A 22,650-nucleotide genomic window follows, 5' to 3' on the forward strand; every position below is an offset into this window, starting at 1 on the left:
CACTGAGGTCATTATTTGTAATTTTTTTAAAGGCTTGGTGAAAGAATCTGCAAAAGTAATATTATGAGTTGCACTTGAAGTCGTCGGAGTAGGAGCAGAAATCCTGCCAAACTACATGACAAAAACTTTCACTTGGAGGCTGGTTTTCTATTAAAGACAGTCCCACAAATGTTGGGATCTGTAGAGTATCTATCAGCAATCAGTATCTCATCTTAAGAAGAAAGCAGGCAAAAGATTTCTTAAAACTCCATCCTTTTTCATTTCATATCAGATTTAGGGCTGCTAGCTCTGAAGGGTATGTTGCCCCAGAGTCTCTTGGAGAAACAGACAGTTTTAATATACTCAGTCAGACACTACATGCTGGAAAATAGATAATGTGGCTTTACAATTAGACAACAATGCTTTCATTTGAACTGTCTTTAACTCTAACCCTTAATTACCATTTACTGTTGCTATACAACATCATATTTTACGACATCAGTTTATCATAAAAACCCTTTAAAAGAAAGGAAGCATGAAACATGGCAGAACTGCAGGAAACCATCTTCCAATGACTGAAACAGTCCTGCCATTTTTACACATTTTTCTTACATGCCAAAAAAAATAATTTTTAGATATTCACTAAGGCTGAAACAATTAATCAGATTAATGATGTTTAATCAAATAAGAAAATAATCATCAACTAATTTGGTAATCCTTAACTGGAAAAGAGACTTGTTAATCATGCCTTTAGCTGACAGAGCAACCCACTTAAAGGGACACTATGCAACATTTTTCAGTTAATTAATGTGTTCCATAACGTTTTGGATGATTAAATGAGTCATTTCAGGTTGAACAAAGGTATTCTCGGCCGCCCTGGTGGTCTGTGGGGGAAATACTGCACTTGCAACTGCAGGAGCACCGACCCGCACCCACAGGCTCAGAAGTCTCGTGAGAGTCAGTCTTGCTTTACGGCGAGAACTGCTACATCCCCCAGTTAAAAGCATTCTCGTTGCTAGCACAGTGGCGATCTTTGTGCAGTTATGCTACGTTCACACAGCAAAAGCAGCAAAATCACGTCTGCTGCTTCCTTTTTGCTGCTTGTACCAGTTAGTTCTGACTCGTGGCTGAAGCAGCTTTGCTGCTCCAGCTGTGTCTGAGGCGCATTGGGCGGAGCTTTACTATCCTTTCTCTGCCTTGCAGCTATATTTGCTGTGATCAGTGGGAATAAAGTAGTTTTAATATGTGTTTAATTGAGAAAATACACCTGAAAACGTAATCAGTGCAGTCAGTTCATTCAGATTATTATCCTGCCTTCAATATTTTTTCTGTCGGAGCCGCTCAGACCCCCACATACCAGCGGGGTGCCAACAGTATGGATCCCTTCATCAGCAGCGGTTCACCGCGGCAGCTGGTAGGTGTTTTTCATCTAAATAATCCAAACTGCATATTCTGCCGGCAGATTTCTGCATTTTAAGTTAATTTAGGCGTCAATAAACTGTTTAAGAGGAGAGATCATCAGCGCTGTGTCTCTCTCCCTGCGTTAAACGCACCCGACGCGCTGCTTCAGCTGCTCAGACGTGCTGCGCCTGGTGCTCAAAACGCGCCGCGGGACCTTTTGTTGCGCCTTGACGCGCGTCAACCATTGACTTTGCATGTAAACTCGCTGCTTCTGTCGTGCCAGCTGCGTCCAGTGTGAACGCAGCGTTAGTCATTCGCTGCTAAGCTCAAAACAACCGCGCCTGGCTTGACGGAGAAACCAGGAGAACAGCTGTGCATATTTACGACAGTGCACTTTTACTTTCGCCCTCTTGAGGGAGCCTCACTGGAAAATCAACACCGGTTGCATAGTGTACCTTTAAAGCAGATATTAAACCAAGATTGTAAAAAGAAAAATAGAAACATTTTGCATTTAAGATAATAAAATTACCTATCTGAAATTATGCTCTATCCAGAACTCCTCAGGTGAAAAAGTTTTAGTTTCAACGGCTAAATTCTGTAAAAAAAATTTCTGCAATAGACCATTATTAATCGATTAATCGAGAAAATAGTTGACATATTAATCGATTTGCAAAATAATCGTTAGTAGCAGCCATAATATTCCCTCTAACTTGATTAAGGCTGCGACTAAAGATTATTTCGCAAATTGATTAATCTCTCAGATTTTTTTTCGATTAATCGATTAATAATCGGATAGCAAAAGGCTAATTAAACGCTTTTTATGAAATTATCAGGTGAACCTTAAACTTTTCCACTTGAGGAGCATATTGATAGAAGAAAAACTTTTTTATCTTAAATGCAAAATTTTTATATATTTTATTACAATTTTGGTATAATCACTGCTCTAAGTCAGTTTCTCTGTCAGCTAAAGGCATGTTTTACTCCAGTTAACGATTAATCGATTACTAAATTAGTTGATTGTTTTAATAATCGATATATCAGGATTAATTGTTTCAGCCCTAAACTTGATACACCTAGTATGACCCATTTTGTTAAATATTTAACACAAATCTTTAGTTACGATGGATGGGAAAGAGGCGAAAAGGCAAAGAACCAATTTTACGCAGTTTTAGCTCAACTGTTATAACAAACATCACCAACACCAAACTTAGGAAGCTCAGACAGTTTTATGAAGCTGAAAAGATACTGACTGCTGATACAGGCACCACAGAATCCCACTTCCAACATCTGAACCTTCTCTGTACAGAATAATGAGGATGCTCTGATTACTGAGTGTGGTGTCTTTAGAGATCACTTGGCGTTCTTTATCTCATATAGCTGAACAATAATGGACTTTTTCCAAAAGGTCCTGAGTGTTTACGGCTCGTGAGCTTACACAGATCTACATGGAGACCCTGTGAATAAAACCAACACCGTGGTAAATCATATACTGTACTTATAAAGCTGATTTGTTTTTGCTAAAATCAGATCAAGCACCAATGGCCTGAAAATAGTACCATCAATGATATTTTGAGAATGTCATTGATTTTTGTATTTAATTAAAACTATTCTTTTTTTCCTTATTACTATATTAAAACATAAAATTTAGTTTTTGGCTGAAATTATCCAAAATGTTGCTGAGCAACAGATTGTTTTTTGATAGCTTTTTTTTTTTTTTTTTTTTTAATTTAGCAAGTAATATAAGTAAAGTCTTTTTTTATTTCACACTTAATTTTAAATTATTCTATGAAACAAAAGAAAAGGATTATTTTTGCTTTTACAAATCTAAAAATTAAGCTCACATCTTCAGGACACATGAATGTTTAGCACCTTAGGGTTTTTTGCTGGACTAAAAACATGGTCCATTAGATGTATTTTGATTTGCTGTGGGAAAGGAATTATACAGAAGCAGAGTGTCTTACAGTAAAAAGCAGAAACTTTTTATTTATGTTTTTAATTGAATAATCTCTTTATAGGTATGTGGTTTCAGTAAAAACTAATGAGTGTTCTTTGACCAACTGAAAACATTTGGTTTAAGCTGTGTACGGAGGCTAGCAAAACTGTTGAAACATATTGAAATCTTTTGACATTTAGTTCCAACCACAAACGTCCATGTATTTCATTGGGCTTTTATGTGGTAAGCCAACAGCAGGTGGTGCAGAAGTGTAAACTGAAAAGGATGCAGGTTTTTAATTTTCATGATAATAAGCTGAAGCAATTAACGAAACAACTGTCAATCATTTCTACCAAATTGTAATAGAACTGGAGATTAGTAGAGAAGATAAGTGATCCAACACAATAGTCACGAGCTGCAAACATTGCAGATAAGTCAGGGATAAAGTGGACAACAATATTGTATTTATAAAGATAAACATAGTGTGGCACGTTGGAAAAAACTACATAGACATGTCAGCTTAAAGCAGGATAATGTCACAAAGTTGTTTGGATTACAGGATATTCATTTCTTAGAATGGTGATTTTAGATGTCAGGGAAAACAACCAGACTGATGTTGAGAGAAGCTGCCTGTCAAACTGGACGGAGCTTGAACTGATTGGCAAAGGATAATCTCAGTCTTCTGATGTGCAAAGATGGGGAAATAAAAACCCTATAAGATCTGCAGCTTTAATTCTAGAAAAGTTTTGACAAGACAGTGACCTGGGAAACCTGAATGGGCACATATATCACTCTTTCTTGATTTTGTATCTTTTAAATATGTTTAAAAAAACAACCCTTAAATTCTGCAACTCATTTTGTCGGTCTGCCACATAAAATCCAATTAAAATACACGAAAGCTTAACTATGTGTGAAGAAGTTCGAAAAGATTTAGTGATCTCTTAAAGTAAAAAAATAAATAAAAGTAGAGAAGGTTGTTTTTTTTTCAGTCCAAAGTAATAAAAAAACTGAACTCAGGAGCATTAAAACACACTATCAGTTCAGTACAATCGTGTTCTGTTATTGTAGCACAAGTGGGTCAAGTACGAGCAGCCGTTGAGGTAAGCATCATCTAATGTATTTCAGCACGTTGCGGCTATTTTGCTGCCACGATTAAGAGTGTCACACATACATTTTACAGTGTAAGAATCAGAGAAAAAAAATACATGATGTAGTTAAAATAAGAAAATGAATAACGCCCCCCCCCCCCCCCCCCCCCCAACCCAAAAAACCCCCAAAGGTTTTCAAAAGGTACTACGCTCTAAAAGGCAAGTATTTCATCAAGTTGTTGTAAACTATTGGCTGCACTTTAATTCCCAGGAGATCAGAGCCTCACTTCAGTTTTCATGTTTATCAGATACAGTTATTTTCATGAAATGATACTGAATTATCTGTACACCTTCACTAGAGTGTAACATCCTCTAGTTAGGTGTGTGTCTGTTGGTTTGTCGACATGTAGCCCTGGAAGTGATCTGTTGTGTTTATTTGCGCTGGTGCATGAGCGCATGTGTGTGTTTTTTTGCGGATACAGTATCATTTCTGAGGGAGTGAAGGATAACTTTGCAGGAGGATCTTTTGTCGTTTTTTTTTTTTTTGTGTGTTGCTGAGGTAGAATGCGAGATCAAGAGGCTGAGGCTGACAGAGGTTTTTAAATGAGGTCTTTGAGTCAAGGCATACTGTTAATGTCAAATACAGATCAGAATCGCACAACAAACACAGCACCACAATTATTACTGAGTAGATATCATGTTCCTGAATAGATATGTACCTGAGGTTTTCAAAAATGACGTTAAGAGCACTGTTAAAAAAGTGAAATCCTGAGAGTGGTAAAAATGACATGTCAAGTATTTATGAAGGTTTTTATTTTTAGGTTCAAAATGAAATATCCATTTGAAAGTATGTATTGAAATCAGCCACTGACTGCTTGGAAGGATTAATTCAGCGTGATAACACTTAAGCGAGGAGCTGAGGTTAGGAAATAATCAGAGATTTCTCTCCGAAAATGGATATTTCAATTTGAAATCAAACCTTTCACACCAGCTTTCATAATAATGAATTCAGCACGTCATGTTTCTGTTGTTACATTGATGTAGAAATGTCACGTTTAAAACAGCTGATAAGAAATGTTCTTAAAAACTTGGTTCAGTCTAGTTACTTTTGTCCGTTGTTGTTTTTTCTTTTCATTTTAGCACACAATCCTGCCCATCTCTTTCTTCTGGGTCTCCCTCTCCATACAGAACAAAACATACAGACATGAAGTTTCCGCACATGCAAAAAATCTCATTGGAGAGGCTCAGGACAGCTGGGATAATAAAGGAATGGTTCCAGTTCACGGGAGAAACATTCTTTCAGTTCCTGATAAAAAAATAGTGGAGGGAAATACTTGTTAATGAACCAAATTTAACTTTGAAACCTGATATCTGTTGTTACATCTCTCTCTCTATATATATATAGAGAGATACAGATAGATATCTATATATATCTATATTTATTCCACTTTCTGCCTTTAAGTAGTTGAAAAATTGCTATTTCTATTTATCTAAGGAAATAAATATATATGTATATAGGTGTATTACCAATTTGTGACAACGTTTGAAAACATACACCATTAGGAACCAGTTGTGGCGCAAAAAAAGCTTGCAACAATGGGTGTCAAAGCATTAAGAGGTACAAAAACAAACTTGCAAAGGATTATTAGCTTGTTGAAATGCAAAGAACCCTACAATGACATGTCTTAGTAAGCTGATGACGGTGCTTTTGATGGATGGAAAGGTAAACCATTAGTTAAAGTAGCCTAATAAAAAGGTTAATTGGAAATGACTTATTGGATTTTTTTTTTTTGAGATAAACATATTAGCTTTTTTTCTTGCTGATATTAATTAGTTTTGTTTTGTTTGAAGTCTGATCAGCCAGTTTTAATTTTCACTGATTCATAATGTATTTATTAAAGGGTTATAACACACAAAAGAAAAAGGAAAATATGCAGCTTTTTTGACTTTTTTTTCATAAACGAGGTCGAAATGTTTTAAACAAACACAAAACAAAGGAGGCATGCATTAAAGCATTTTCCCTCTAAACTATTTTGCAAATAAATGAATCAGTCGATAATTTTTTTGATTAATCGATTATTAATCGATAGCCAAAAAGCCTCCTTAAAAAAGACTTTTTACGAAATTAAACCAGGTGAAACTAAAACTTTTCCACTTGAGGAGTTCTGAACAGAGCATACTGACAGGAGAAAAATATCTATCTATATATAGATAGATATTTTACAATTTTGGTATAATTACTGCTCAAAATGGGTTGCTCTGTCAGCTAAAAGCATGTTTTAGAGTCGCTGTACTCCAGTTTACAAATAATCACTTACTAAATTAGTTGACGATTATTTCAATAATCAATTAACCACGATTAATCCAATTAATGGTTACAGCCCTAGTTTTAATAAAAAATACTGAATTCTGCCGTCTGATAGTACATTCCTTACTATGTTCTAATTTTTTTTCTGTCCCCTCTCCACATAAAATGCTTCTCCCACAAGTTGGAACCATACCTTTACCAATCGCACAAACAAAGCAACAACAAATCCATGGTGCTGTTTATATTAGGAGAGGAAACTGTGGTCTGTGAGGATTTTCTTTTTGAGAATGTGAGTGTGTGTGGGTGTGTGTGTTCCTGATTTCCCATCACAGATAGGGAGTCAGATTGTACCCCTGTTTGCTTGAGGCCAAACACTGAGGTAGGTAGAGAGGTATCCCATCTACTCCGATTCCTCCTGCACAGGCACCTGAGATGACGAGGGGCCCTCCGCGGCCTCCTCCGAAGGGCCCTGGAACATCGGAAGAGTGAAAAGGAGAGTCATCAGTTATTATCTGAGAGGTGACTCACCCATCTCAAAGGTAGTGAATCAATGCTAGAAAGAGCACGAGAGTACAAGAATGAGTGGTAAAAAAATTCACGGGGCAATTGCGTGCGAGAGAGCAGGGCTCCAGCCGCCTTGGCTAGAAATGTGAGGAAGACGACCGTTACATCAGGAAACCAAGAAGACAGGGGAAGAGAGCAGTTAGATCAGGTTTCCCCTGCAACACTGACTCATTCTTCCCCTTCATGTGCGTGCCTCTGAGAGAGGAGTCTGTCTCAATGGTTTCAGTACTTTTAGGCGCCCTAACTTCTTAGTGCAGAGGATGAGATAAGGCAAGCGAGGGGCATAGCTTTGTTGAGCGCTGTTGTGCAACGCTCTCAACAAGGTGGCTTAAACGACAGAGGGTTTCTGAGAAACGCTCCATGCATCTTCTCCAAAGGTGGATTTCACCAAAGGATCTTACTGTCAGCAGCGTGTGGGGAATTCTACACCAGAGCCTTTGAATTTCCAAGAATTCACCACATCAACATCAAGTCATTTCGGAAATCATAAATAATGGAGCTTGTGCTGAGAGACTCTCTGATTGCTGCGCTTATGTACAAATAACAAGTCACAATTCTTATTTGTCTTTTATTGTCAGAAGAAAATAGTTTTCTTCAAAAAAATGTAACATTCTAGGGTGGGGATATAAAGTACTATATTATTTATATATATATATATATATATAAATGTATACCCTTTATTAATTTCATTTTGACAAACTTAAATAAGACAAACATGCAAAACTTACAACAATAAACAAATAGGTTTTTTTTGGCCATACTATAAACATTTGCTGGGTATCCTGAGGCCCACTATCATAGGCAAATAATTTAAATATTTCATAATAGTTTAATTCAAGATAGAAAAGGGGAGGTTTTAACATTTATTTATGCATATACATATTTATTTGTTTTTATAAACCTCTTCTTTCCTGGCTTTTGGTACCTGGGTGCCAGATTATTAGAGGCCCTTATTGGACCACCTTTTAGAAGACTGTCTAGCAGGATTCCTATGATCACCTAATTAGCCATATCCAAAATAGTGGTAATATGAAAAGGTAGTTGAGTAAGATACATATAAGTAGATATTATTGAGTGACACCCTGAATCAGATAAAACGAGATGAACACAGAGCTGAGAGATGATAATCTGTGCCTTCGTCTATCTCTCCTTTAAAAACAGTGTCACTAGGAAAGTCACTGGAACCAGACTATTAACTATTAATAAGTAAATTGTTAGCTAACATAGAAGGCTAGTTAACAGTTGACTTTTTGAAGCTTTAATCACTGGAATGCAAAAACCAGACGGTTCTACAGGTTTAATGGATGAAGAGCTGAAGAACATTTTTTCCTCTTTTATCATCAGCATTAAGGAGAAGGGAGACCATGTTTTCAGGATATGCAAATTGTTTTCACTCATTTTCCAGGTTTTATTTATTTACTGTTCTCAGATTTTTTTTTATTTTTTTATTAAGGGAAGTATGCTAAAAGATGTCACATAAATCCTGAGATTAAGCACTGGTGAACAGACTTTAGACCAATGCCTCAAATAAAGTTTTGGTATGTTTGAAACAGACATGGGCTGTTACCCTGAATTTAGATATAGGGGTTTAAGAAGTTGCCTTTTCAAGACTGGATGTATGATGTACAATGTGTGCAATTAACATTTGAAAATCGCTAAACAGATATTACTATTATTATTAGTTTTTTTAAAATTTGTTTAGGTTTATGAATCAAAATCAAATAAAACATTCTTATGTCAGAAATTTTTTTTTCATTTTTTTGTTTTAAATACAAGATGATGCTATTATAGGGATTTCATGTCACTTTATGCAAACTAGGGCTGCAACTAACAATCATTGTTGATTATTTTTTTTTTTTAGAAAAATGCACCTTCTCCAAAGGTGGATTTGAACCAAAGGATCTTATTGTCAGCAGAAAAATCAATAAATAATCAGATAAGAAAAGGTTCCTTAAAGAAGATTTTAACAGAGTTAAAATCAGGTGAAACTAAAACTATTCCATTTGAGGAATTCTGGATAGAGCATATTGACGAACTAAAAAGGTTTTCATATCTTCAATCAAAACTGTTTATATTTTTTTACGATGCTGATAGAATTACTGCTCTAAGTAGGTTTCTCTGTCAGGCAAAGGCATGTTTTAGAGTCTCTATACTCCAGTTAATGATTAATCCATTACTTAGTTAGGTGACGATTATATCAATAATCCTAATTAATTCGATTAACTGTTTCAGTCCTAATATTAACCCAAACTTAATTTTTTAATGAGAGTTTTCCTAATCTATTGCAAGGTTAAAATAGTGCTGATAAAATGTAAAAACCATGGACCATAATTATCAGCTTATAAAGATGGATTTATGAAAGGGTCAGCTTGTGTCTTTCTCCAAAAGGTGTTTTTCTGACATTTTTGACTGATGAAATGAGCAATTAAATGACAAACAAATTTAAAATGAGAAAAGCTAATATTCATAATGTGAGGACAGATGTGTGTTCTAGTCTTGGCAATCATATAGATACTCCTCATGTTTCTATATTAGTATTATGTTTGAAATACAATCATATCAATCAAACAGACCAAATGACAGTTTACTTTCATAACTTCATCAGATTAATTTTTATCTGAATGTGTTTTATGATCCCTTTATCATGCAATCATGAAAAATAATTTTACATGTTAACCTAATAATATAGTTTTTGATCTATTATTCTAAAAGCAAACAATTGCAACCGGATATTTAAATACACTGTATAAAAAAGGCAAAAAAATAAATAAAATAAAATATTCTCTGACATTAAATTAGTCAAGTTTTCATGTCAGACAGTAAGAAATCTTCCAAGATCTCAGGAAGAGAACCGTAAATTTTCACAAGTCTAGTTTATACTTTGTTAAACTTCCTAGATGCCTAAAAGTTTTTGATAAGTTATTAAAGGTATAAACAGGATAAGAACGTCCAATCATCGTAATGAGGTGAATGTTTTTGTTGTTTTTTTTTATGTGTGAAACTGACCTGCATAAACCCAAGGAAAAAGCAAAACAACAATGTAGGATTGGACTAAAACCAGTCAGAGAGGAGGAAGCCATTATTCTAAAAGCAACACAGGAAGCCAGGCTAGGGTTGGAAAATGCAATAAGAGACAAAAGGTTTAGTTTTGGAAACATATCCTGGAATCTGATTAGAAAAAAAATTATTTGTTGATGATCACCACCATTATTTTTGGAGAAAAAGGGGGAATGGTTACGTTAATTCTGTCAGGAGGAACGAGCCTAAGTTTGGGTAAGCTGTTGTGGGAAGCTTGCAGAAGGAAAAAACTATTCTACTGACAGAAAGACAACATATGCAAAGTTATCTTAAAACTATGTCTTAATTATTTGTGCAGTTACAGATATCTTAGTATTAAAAAAATAATCAGTTTAGTTTGATTCTATGTCAGACATTGAGATAATGTCTGCCTTTATACACTGTGTATGTTAATCTCTTGTTCCACCTGAATGTCTTTTCCCCCCAAGTGACATTGCAGTTAAGTTAAACATCTAAATGGTTGTTCCACTAGTGAATGTGACTCGTGTCGCGACTCTAACTGTGGCAGCTATTTACTGTAACACTTTGTAGATCAGATTGTACCTTTACTGAACGTTGCTGCGGATTCGCAGAACATAGTGACTGTTCAGCTAAATCTAGGGCTAAGTGTGACCAACGCGGCTTTTTTGACACAAGAAGAAGACATGTATACGGGTAGGAGTCAAAAGGCAAATGTTTGACACAGAATGAGATTTCTGTTTTACTGAAGCTGATGTGGCACTCTCGCAAACAGTCTCCACCTTTAGTTTGATCTGATTCAAGATCTTAGTTTGGGCTTTTTTAAGAGCAGCAATGAAAAAATGCTGCAAAGCATCTCATGGCAGCTGCAATCCAGAACATAACTATGAAAGAATGTAAAGGCTTTTATATTTTTGATTAACATCTAGGAGTTGCATTTCAATGTCTAAAAGAACTGCATCTATACCAGACCATCCCGCTATATATTTTAATTTTCTCACCTGCTGCTCTTCAGTCACTTCTGGAACCACCTTCCTGGGCTGGGAAATAAAAAATAAAACACAAGACAGTAGAATCCATCAAAGACTGAAGGTAAAAGGGTGTTTGAATACTAAACAGCTTGAGCACAAAAAGACAGAGGCTTTGGACTCACAAGATCTTGCAAAACCGTTCATACCCCTTGAACTTTTAGCATCTTTCAACAGAATTTTATACTAATGTTTGGGTTTTTGATGCAATGTCTTTTAAATTAAAATATATTCAACAAACAGGTCCCTTTACTCTGATACACAACCCAAATCCAGTGCAACCACAAGTTGTTAGAAGTCAGTTAGGAAAAATAGTACCTATTGTGTATTTGATAAGATCCACAGCTTAGGTGGAAAATCCTGCCTTAATGTAATAGTAGTAAGAAGAAGGCCATTGTTGGCTTTTCTGTTGAAAGAAAAAGAGGGGGGGTTATCTCTCTAAACCAAGTGGAGGTCAGAGAAGACTAAAAAAGAAATTTTGATCAACATGAAAACTATTAAAGCTTTTTATTTAGAATATGCAGTCCCCAACATGGTGGTGGCAGCATGATGATGTGAAGGACATAAAAGGGAAATAATAGCAATTCAGAGTTGGACCTGCTAAATGTGTGTGAATTGTTAAATAATTTTTTAAGAGGCCTGAAGAAAACTTCTATCAGAGCAGCCATGCACCTCAAACCAGAGCTGATATGCTCTGGTGTAGGACAGGGCATATGTCGATTCAATTTAATTGCTTTATATAGTGCCAATTTAGACAGATGGCATCTCAAGGCCTTTTACAGAAACAATTTAATCAAATCATACACTCAGATTGGTCAAAAGTTTCCTTTCTAAGGAAACCCAGCTGACTGTATCCAGTCACTATAAAGGATTAGAATGTGGCAACAGTAAACATTCACTTGCATTGTGTTGATAACTCCCCACTCTTTTGCAAACCCTCACACCCAGTGTGCAGGCAGAGACCGTGGGGAGGAACAATTTCCCTTTAATAGGAAGAAACCTCCATCAAAACCAGGCTCAGGCTGTGTCTCCGTATTTCTGCCCTAACCACTATATAGGGCACTATATATGTTACGCCATTTTAAATGAGTGTCCGAACATCTAGTGGATGAAAAAGCAGTGGACTCGAAATTTAACACAATGCATCTTGAAAAGTCGTGATCATCCATGGTCACTAGACGAGCAGATATATCCTGGAATGCTTTGTCCAGAGAGCTCTCCTCGCAAAGCATTATGGGACTTGCCATCACAGTGGTCAGTAGGGGTGTAAATCACATCCATCATGGCGATTCGATTCAGTATCGATTTCCTGACCCAACGATTCGATTATTTTCGATACTTAAGAATACACCACGATTCGATTCGATTCGATTAATCGGTTAAATTTTTTTTATTATTATTATTATTATTTTTTTTTTTACACCTTACAGGCTAAACAAAGTTTCAAGTTTGAAATAAATCAATGAAAGCTGTAAAATCATTATGCATTTTCTTTAGAAACAACAGCAAATAACATAAGTAGAAAAGTTGCATCAAAAAATACTGCAAAAATACTGCACAATATCAGTGTAATGAGTTCAATGCAATACCTCGGCTCCAGAGAAACTGTCCAACATATTTTTTTAGAATGTAATAAATATATTCAGGAAAGAGAGATGTTGTGTAGAGAGTTAGACAGGAATAAAAATAAACTAGATATAAGGGAATTGTTTCAAAGGTCATCTGGGGATGTAGTTTTTGGTAGTATTTTTAATTTTCTAAGAAGAACGGGTATTTTAGGGAGAATATAATAGTTTGTCTGGTCCATACTCCATTCTGGAAGGTGGCGGTAATGCAACTATAAGTTGTTTGCCAACCGCCATAAAAAAAAAAGAAGAAGAAGAAGGCTCCAGAGTGTTGACGTCACCGCCCCCTTGAGAGACGCTGCACCTCTCCCAGATTGTAGCTGACCGCAAACAGTGCACCAGACAGGAGGCCGGCTTGTTTTGTTTTTATGACCGAAATTGCGGAAAACAACTCGTGAAGTTTGACCCGCTAGAAGAGCGAGGTGCGCGAGAACACTGGGAGCCTTTTTCCAGCTGAATCTCCGCTCTTTTTGCCCCATTGTCCCTCCGTCGTCGGACTAAACTCGCCGCCACTTCCTCATCGCCTCGGCTGTATCTAGACCCACAGCGTGTAGCCCAGACCACGCTTCAATACTGAGCATAATTTAAAAATTTCTGTGTGAAGCTTGCTGCAACAAACTGCTGTAAGAGTATGACCAGGAAGCGCGGTAGGAGGGCAAAATAGGTTTAGCGGCACCGCAGCACGGGAGGGAGAATTACGCCCAGGAGCAAATGGATAAAAATAGACCGGAGGGAAAAAAAAAACATTAATCGATTATCTTGCGGACGTGTCGATGCATCGGATCGTCGGCTTTTGGATCGATGCATCGATACAAAACGATTATTATTTACACCCCTAGTGGTCAGCTGTCACCATAGGCTTTCACTACTCGATAGCGGCGATTAACTACAAAGATTGGGCAGGCACTGCGCGGTGGAGGCGGACGTATGTGACCAGTGGGGAGCAAAAAGTAGTGATAATCCGTCCGAACGGTCACTTTAATGAATTCACTATAAAGTCCACTATATAGTCCGCGCTCTATGTAGTGGGTGGATATTTGGACACAGCCTCAATGTGAGAGGCATTCTGGCGAGGCCAACTGGAGTTCAAGGAGACAGAAGCAGACATACAAAAGGAACATAGAAGCACTTTCTATGTTAGAAAAGGTAACGATAACCTTAAAGAAACACTTCAGCTCTCAGCCGCTTTTATTCACAGCTGAAACAGTCTAGTCAAATTCCAGGCAAAAATCAGTGCAGCAAAGTGCTTTACCTAGCCTGACAGAAATAAAGATATTTTTTTTAAAGATTCTTGAGAATAAGCAAAATGTGGTTCTTCACAGTATTGAATCAGACAGGTGAAAAAGAATGCATTCCACACTTTACAGAATGTTTTCAAAAAAACTTTAAAGATCAAGTTTTAGTTCTTTACAATTCTCAGTTATGCAGTTTGTGTTGGTTTAATGCACAAAATCCCAATAAAATAATAAAAAATTGTGGGATTGTAACTAAATAATAGGCTAAAATAGAACTAAGTTCAAGGGGTATGAGCACTTTTGTGAAAGCCTGTACATTTACAGTACTTCCAGAAGGGTCAGTGAGCAGCACATACCCATTTTCTCGGACGTCCTCGTGGTCTCCTCTGCCCAACAGGCTCTACTTTCTGAGGAGAAATCAAATCAGCGATGGAAGAGGTTTAGATTATAGCAAATGCACCTTTTTAAAGAAACAATGTCCCCGGTGTAAAAAAGCTGTATTTATACTGAACAAAAAGAATCTGTCATATCAATCCTTAATATGTCCGCATGTAGAGTCCCTGCACAAATTCTAAGTACCAGTGATGTTCTTACCTTTATCTAAACAAATCCACATTTTTTAAAGTTTGTATCTAATCAAATAATGACACCCCTGCGAACCAGCATGAATGGATTCTGTATTTGTGCGTGGATGAAAGTCTGAATTAGAAAATACAAAGGATATATTTTTTTGTGATTGTCATGTCTAATTGCAGTTTCTTGCACAAAATTCCTCAATCTAGACTGTTAAAGCAGGTTTTTAAGATTGGTATTCTTTGATTTTTGGAAATGAGTCATTTATATTTGGATTTATGGTTCAGCAGAGTACATAAACACTACTCCTCAAGCCGGATTCACACTGAATCCATCATGCATTTTTCTCTCAGTTACAAACAGAAGCTGCTCTTGTCATTGCAGTCATTCCCACTAGCTGTGTGGCACTATGGCATGACAGAGAGCCATTTATGTTTAGAAATCATAATCAAGTATTTTTTTTTGACAGATTACAGAGATAAACAGGTAAATTTCAATAAAACAACAACAACAACAAAAAATCCAGAAACAGGAGTAAAGCAGATCTGGTACATTTCAAAATAAGAGGGAAGCTGTAAGAATGGATCACAAGAATCCATGATGGATTTCCACATGAAACATTTTGAAACAGATGACAGAGTGGACACGATGGAGCTTAGTTAGTGTGAAATCAGCCTTAAAGTCCCCCATGAGTTCACACTAAACAGTTTACAAAGTTAGTAGGCTTTCCTGACACAGCAGTTATTTTTGTTGTGTTATCTTCAACCAAATGCCAGTGGATTGTTGTGCCCTATTGAAATGCAATAGAACATTTGTCAATTACATTTGGAGTTCCCTAAGGCTCAATACTAGGCACCTTACCCAATCAATAATCTCTTTAGCAAAAGGCTTTAAAAAGTCAGTAGCTAAATCATTTTGCAAATGATACAAATTGATATATTTATATCTGACCTTTTCTTGATCAGTTCGGTCTTTGCTTACAGCTACAGTGAAGTTAACGACTATCCGATGGTGCATCAAATTAAATGCAGACCGCCGAGAAGCATTTTCTGTTGAATCACCATTAAGTGCATAATGAACTACTACAGAAGCTGCAGAGCGCCATCAATGTGACAATGTAAAAATTCAAGTGTAAGCTCTAAGGCAAGCCGACATAAATGAATAAGGACTTCTGGATAGGACTGCACAGTTTGGGTAGCATGTTCTCCCTGTGCATGGTTGGGTTCTGTCCAGGTACTCCGGCTTCCTCCGGCAGTCCAAAAACATGACTGTTAGTTTAATTGGTTTCTAAAAATCTTCCTTAGGTGTGAGTGTGTGCGTGAATGGTTGTTTGTCCTGTGTGCCTCTGTGTTGCCCGGCAGCAGACTGGCGACCTGTCTAGGGTGTACCCCGTCTGTCATTCATGACAGCTGGAGATAGGCACCACGGATGGATGGATGGATGGATGGATGGATGGATGGATGGATGGATGGATGGATGGATGGATGGATGGATGGATAGGGGTTGAGATGACTTCAGAAAAACAACATAACATTTGTCTTCCATTGTTTAAAACAATGGCATGTAGACCTTCACTTAACACTTCTTGTATAGGTAACCATTTGCTGCGGGATTTACACTTGTGTCATATTTATGGTTTTCAGATTATTTTTAAGAGATATGGTTGATGTATCATTTAGAGATTATCATCATCTGAGATATTTTTTTGTGTTAGAATGTTGTGGCTCTAGTGATTAAAACACCACGAGAGACTGGTATTACACTGGTCTATTGTTTCTGACAATAGGGAAAACAGCAACCACCTTTACTCCTAACAAAAAATCTAAAATAAATAATGAAACTCTTAGAAAACTTTAATCAACTTTCTGTTTTGAAGCCTTTCTTGCTTATGAATGATTTCGATCAGGTAAAAGCTTCGCCAATGTAGACTCTCTTTTCAACCCTGCTATTACTTATTTTTCTTTCCTTGGTTACTTCCTCTTCCCTATTGCTGGGCAAAGGGTATGGATTGTCCTCTATTTTGACAGAAAACAGCAAGTAGAGTGATCTACAGTCATCTTTGGAAGTTATATTCTCACTTCTCCTCCAAAACAGCTGCTTATATACAGGTAAAAACAATAAGGCTAAAAAGTTATTTCCCTTTGGAATTTCATAATCAAAAATGACGATGCAACATGGTGTGTCTTCTATTGGGTACATGTCCACCTACATGTTTTTAAATAACTATTTTTGAGCTTTTGGAAGCTTTCATATTCAGTGTGATTATGATAAGACAATGGCAGCATACGTATTTTTGAAACCGATACTAGATTTTTGCTAATAAAATAAATTAGTAACACCCTGTCCCTTCAAGGGGTTTATCGACATGAGAGTGTGTCTGAATTATTCCCAGGTTGCTGTGGTAATTGGTTGAAAAAGACAATTACCAGTATGACAATGCTTTTGCTTTTAGGAAGAAAAAAAGGCTCAGAAATCTTAAAGTCACACTGACTTCATATTCTAACTGTTACATGAAGTGCAAGCAAATCAAGTTTTAGAACGTGTTTGTGAAAAGATCGTAGAAAAATGACTATGTGCTTTTGCGCCTTCCCTATTTGCAAGCGAGTCCCTATCTGTACCCTGTACGATTTAAAGATTTTATCAATCGCTGTTGAAGGTCTAGAAGACAGTGGCCTTCTGTACCATATTTATTTAATTGACAGAGATGTTTCACCTAGAACATTAGGACAACCAGTTCTACAATGAAGAGTTAAGAAGCTGCTTTCAGCTACTACACCCAAAGGCCCTGCAGAAATGTCTGCAACGTTAAGAGTTCTCTCCTTTAAAAGTTTTAATAACGGGTTTTTAAATTTTTTTTCCTTAGGTTACTGTTTTGTTTTCGTTTTTTTTTTCCAGTTAACATTTATTTACTGTTGTTTTTAAAAGATTACACTTTACCTAAGCTGTGTTTTGGATTTCATTTTCTTCCCTTATTTGTTATGTAAAGCTATAGGAAAAAACTGATCCTAATATATAGATAACAATTTCTTCTTTATTGTCTTCGTAATATTTCTGTCATCATGACTTTTATTATTATTTTGATTAAAAGACGATAACACCTTATACTTAACATATTTGTAGACATTGCTATGAGCTGATTTAATCTAAGTTGTCATTTTAAAAATGTTCTTGGTATGTTTGTTTTTTATAACTCACAGATTTACCCAATTATAGTAAATACAAAAAAAAAAACTGTAAGCTACCTTTGCATTTTTTTTTTTGTATGAATTGCACTGAGATAAATCTTAAGCATAACTTAAAGGTATAGTGGAGGATGTTTTTTTTTTCGGATGGATCATCAAAATAAGTGGTCCTCCTTAGCGTCAATCATTCTGGTGATATGTTTACATAAGGCCTTTGGTACGTGCTCGTCCCCATTTTCACTTACTGTTAGTGAGTCTGGCATAGTGGAAAAATTGCAAATGTTCTTTTGGAAAGTAAGTTTGTATTAGCGATGCAAACAGCTAGTTTTAAACAGAGCATGCACGAGAAGAAATGGGCTCTTTCATGCTCTCGCATGCGTTTAATAGGCGTTTCCTCTCGGTAGCAGATACAGGGTTGTGCATGTGCATTTTGTGGAGAGGGCAGGTCTTTTCAAAAATTCGCGAAAAATCCTCCACTTTATCTTTAAGTAAAATTGTATTAACAGTACACATAAACTATAAAGTAATTTTTTTTTTTTACATTTTCCACACATTAAACCTTATATTTTTTTATTTTTTACATTTTGTAATAATTGAGTTGGTATTTCTAATTAATATTTCTGTTTCAGCTGCTCTGGATAAGGTTCAGGATTTCTTTATTCCTCTGATATTCAGTTTTTTTTTTTTTTTTATGATGAATAAGACAAAAATTAGGTTGAAGTTCTATAGTTCTTATATCCAGGGCTGGCTGATTAAACGTAAGCCTGTTTTTCACCTATGTGGAGAAAAATGTTAATGGAAGTTTTTTTTTTTTTCCTATCCAAATACGCTGAAACAGTAATTGCTACGAAACAAAATCTAATGATTTCTATTGGAAATCATTGGATTTTCTTCCAATGAAATCCTCTGTATAGATTAGTAATATGGAAGGAGGTATAGATTAGTATTTTTTGTTGAAAATGTTGTTATAGAACCTCTTGGCACCATCAGTACATACTTGCATATAAATTTGAAAGTGTTGTGGTTAGTTTTAACCTTCAGTGCAGTTCTGGGGCCTTTGCTCTTGCTGCCTTTTGGTCGTCCTCTGGGCCTCTTTGGGGTCGGTGGTCCAACGGGCTCCTTTGGGGAAAGATAAAATCTGAAGCCACAACTCCCCAGATGAAGATGCCTTTTCTACCTACTATCTTCAAAGAACTTATACTTAAACAAGAACCTAAAATTAGATGCTGAGTTCTGAGATGCGGACAGCCGCTAACGTCTTACCTGCTGCTGTTTCCGAGGTCGACCCCTGCCCCTGCGCTGGGGCTCCTCAGGCGACTGGGCTGTGCTCGACTGAGGAGACGGCTCTTTGGTCCCACTCTCGCTCATGCCTGCGTCTGTCCACCTGCTTTAAAGAGTGTGGTCATCAAAGCCGGAAGCAGCGGCCTCTGAGGCTTAAAGAGGAAAAAGAAGTGACTTTAGCAGATGGAGATGTAAACACATTTAAAAATGTATTAACCTTTAATACCTTTTAACAGAACAGTTAATAAGTCAACAATAGTTATATATATATATACTTTCAGTTATTGACTTTTTAATTGGTTATGTGGAAAAGATGTTGAAGTAAGAGCTGAGTTTACAATCACAAGTATAACTGTGAACCATGCAGGAAATTTTTGCAAGAGCAACCGTGGGAACCACTCATGTTCAAGCCTTGGCACCAGGTTCATTGGAACATAGACTCTGGCAAACACTGAGAAACATGAGAGCGGTGTGCAGAGACTAAAAGTAGCACTGATATTCACAACTCAATCTGCCATTCAAGTTCTCCATCTACTGCTCTGACGTCTGCATTTCCAGCTTCCCTCTGTGAGTTGCTCTTCAGTGAGTAAGGAGGGACATTTGTTGCAGGTAAACTTAGAGGTGTGGCAGCACTGCATAAAACTTCAAGTAAAGAGACAAGCAAAAGCTTTTTTGTAAATTACCATAGCTGGATAATAACAAGGCATAAAAATGTCCGGATCCCCTGTGATTGATCTGTTTTGATTTTATACAGAAAATGTCAGATTTCTTGCTTTTAGATTCTGTCATAGCTTTGGGGTTTAAATAGAGCTGCACAATGCATTGAATAGCATTCGTTATCAAAACATTAAGGTTTGAAATATTGCAATTGTAAAGTGATGCTGAGGGTAGATGTTTAGCACATTATGGTTTAAGTACCATGTGCTTAAACCATATATGGAAACAGTTTACACGATGAATTGAATGGACATTGACGTCCTGAAATAGACTGAGGTACTGAAGCCCATGTGATGGGAGAATGGGAAAGATTATTGTGCAAAACAACAAGACATATTCTAGCCTAAGAGATTATTTAATCCAAGGAGTCTATTCCAAATGAGACATTGATCATATTGATAAGTAATCATGATGACCAAGTCTGTTTACTGCACATTGTAACTAAAGAAAAGACAGCAGGGGTGTATCCAGCGAATCTTTAAAACTGAAAAATCCAGGTAGTTAGAGATATGCAACTGCAAATAATAATAATAATTTAAATTTATTGATCTCACACTGGAGAAATCCACCTCTGGATTTAACCCATCCCATTGGGAAGCAGCGGGCTGCCATCGTGTGACGCCCTGGGTGCAGTGTGAGGTTAAGGGTCTTGCTCAGGGACCCAGAGTGCAGGCTGTGTGGATCAAACAAGGTACTGAAACCTTCAGAGAGCACAAACGCATTGCTCCAATCTCTAGGCCAACACTCCCCATAGACAGACGATGTAATCAACTTTAACATCATGATATATTCCTGATCAAATCATAACCAAATAACCCATCAAATAAGTGATTTGAAGGACCAATTTGTTTAACTATCACATTAGAAGTAAATGTGGTCCGCTGGGCATTCTTTAACTTCCATTGACACATCTCAGATAATCTAACAAAAAATTGTGCATTTTATTAACTTAAATGGACAAACGTATATGTTAATTAACTATTGGTGTATAAAATTAGGGCTGTTCAGTGGAGCAGTGGGTAGCACTGCTGCCTTGCAGCAAGAAGGTTCTGAGTTCGATTTCTGCATGGAGTTTGCATGTTCTCCCTCAGCATGTGTGGGTTCTCTCTGGGTACTCCGGCTTCCTCCCACAGCCCAAAAACATGACTGTTAGATTAATTGACTTATCTAAATTCTCCTTAGGTGTGTGTGGTTGTTTGTCTCTGTGCTGCCCTGTGATGGACTGGTGACCTGTCCAGGGTGTACAATGGACTTTTTCGTGAAAAAGGATGTCAGATAATGGCTGGATGGATGTATAAAATTAATGAATATATGTTTAAGTGTAAAGGTGGATCCTCACAATTGGCACTTGGAATGAATATATGAGTGTATATTGCAACTATTTAGAGTTAATTCCCTCTTGCCTTTAACTCATGTGCTACTAGGGGGGAAATTTTAATACTTAACTTACAGTAGAGATGAATGTTTGATCTGCTGGATAACTTTCATGTGTAAACTGTTGGCTTTATCTGAACTAGTTCAATCTAGTAGTTAAGTTTGATTGATTGCCACCAGCATGCGGGGAAATGGTAAACAATGCGTCCTTGTATTATGTAACCTAATGCAACTTTTTTTTGCAGGGATTTATTACCTTTTAGGTAACAGAAAAAAAAAAACCTATAGAAACAGAATGGGAGGCATATATGTCATTAAAAGTAGGTGTCCCATGGTGGTGATTCAGTCAGAGCCTGGCTCTGGGAGGAATGTGCCAAACTCTAATTGCCATCACAGCCTATCAAAACGGCCGCACCGAAGCAGGAAGTCGGAGTAATTCGAGAAATGCGTCCTCACTGGAGCGAATTAAAACCAACCAGACGCACGACGTCGCTCCGCCGTCCGTAAAACTCACTTCGGAACAACAACAACAACAACAGTGAGAGTATGCGCCGATGTGAACTGATGTGCGCTCACACCGCCTCTCCAGTACGGGACTGAATGTACTTTCTGCATATGGGCGGCAGCAGAAAGACGCACTCTGCTGGAGGAAACAAGCCCAAATCCCCCCCGACTAACCAGCCGCATGCAGACTCCAAACCAACCGCTTCTAAAACCCTCGCTTTCCATCTCCTCTTTTTCTTCTGAGCTTTACATTTAAGAGGCAAAAAGTCGACAACATCCCCCCTTTGCTTCCATCACTTGCGCAACCCATTCCTCTCTAAAGTATGTTTGTTTTTTAGGGGGCGATAACACAGCAGGTCTGCAGGAGGAGGGGGGGAAATTGGGAAAAAAAAATGTCGCGCTGAAGAGAAAAGAGAAAAAAAACGTTCCCCTGAGACAAAAGACAAAGAAACACAGGTGCAAAATGTGTCCTTTCAGAGCTTGCATGTTTGCAGATATAAAGGCTCCATGTTCAGGCTGGAGTCATGCAGCCGCACACTGAGACACACAGGAGAGGGGGGGAATCCTTACCTTAGGTCGGTCTGCAGCTTTACCTGGAAGTTCACACACACTCCGCTCACTTTGAGCTCCTGCACAACTATGAAAATCTTAGTGTATCGCTTGTCTCATTGGCTGGAATGAAATGGTAATCTCTCTCTCTCTCTCTCTCTCTCTCTCTCTCTTACTCCCTCCCTCCCTTCTCTCTCTCTTTCTCTCTCTGTCTCTTTCCCTCCTAATCGGAAATGTGTGTGATCCCCCCCAGACGTCCAGTCACGAATACCC

General features: G+C 37.3%; 1 protein-coding gene across 1 annotated transcript; it reads right to left on the bottom strand.

The window, feature by feature from the left end:
* Positions 1 to 6,842: 6,842 nt before the first annotated feature.
* Positions 6,843 to 22,650, bottom strand: si:ch211-161c3.6 (high mobility group AT-hook 2b). Its single transcript, XM_038273001.1, has 6 exons — positions 22,399 to 22,650; positions 19,216 to 19,385; positions 18,988 to 19,071; positions 14,554 to 14,604; positions 11,311 to 11,349; positions 6,843 to 7,178 (listed from the first exon to the last, which is right to left on the bottom strand). The coding sequence occupies exons 2-6, from the start codon at positions 19,318 to 19,320 to the stop codon at positions 7,110 to 7,112; spliced, it is 348 nt and encodes a 115-aa protein (XP_038128929.1). The 5' UTR covers positions 19,321 to 19,385; positions 22,399 to 22,650; the 3' UTR covers positions 6,843 to 7,109.

The sequence above is a fragment of the Cyprinodon tularosa genome, unplaced genomic scaffold, assembly GCF_016077235.1.
Source record: "Cyprinodon tularosa strain WSP-4 unplaced genomic scaffold, ASM1607723v1 ctg85, whole genome shotgun sequence".
Lineage (NCBI taxonomy): Eukaryota > Metazoa > Chordata > Actinopteri > Cyprinodontiformes > Cyprinodontidae > Cyprinodon > Cyprinodon tularosa.

Excerpts from the sequence above, each read along its gene's own strand:
- si:ch211-161c3.6 (XM_038273001.1), bottom strand. The coding sequence starts at position 19,320 with ATGAGCGAGAGTGGGACCAAAGAGCCGTCTCCTCAGTCGAGCACAGCC. Across the intron at positions 14,605-18,987 it reads GCCCCAGAACTGCACTGAAG|AAAGTAGAGCCTGTTGGGCA; the intron begins GTTAAAACTAAC and ends ATTTCTCCTCAG. Across the intron at positions 7,179-11,310 it reads AAGTGACTGAAGAGCAGCAG|GGCCCTTCGGAGGAGGCCGC; the intron begins GTGAGAAAATTA and ends CCGATGTTCCAG.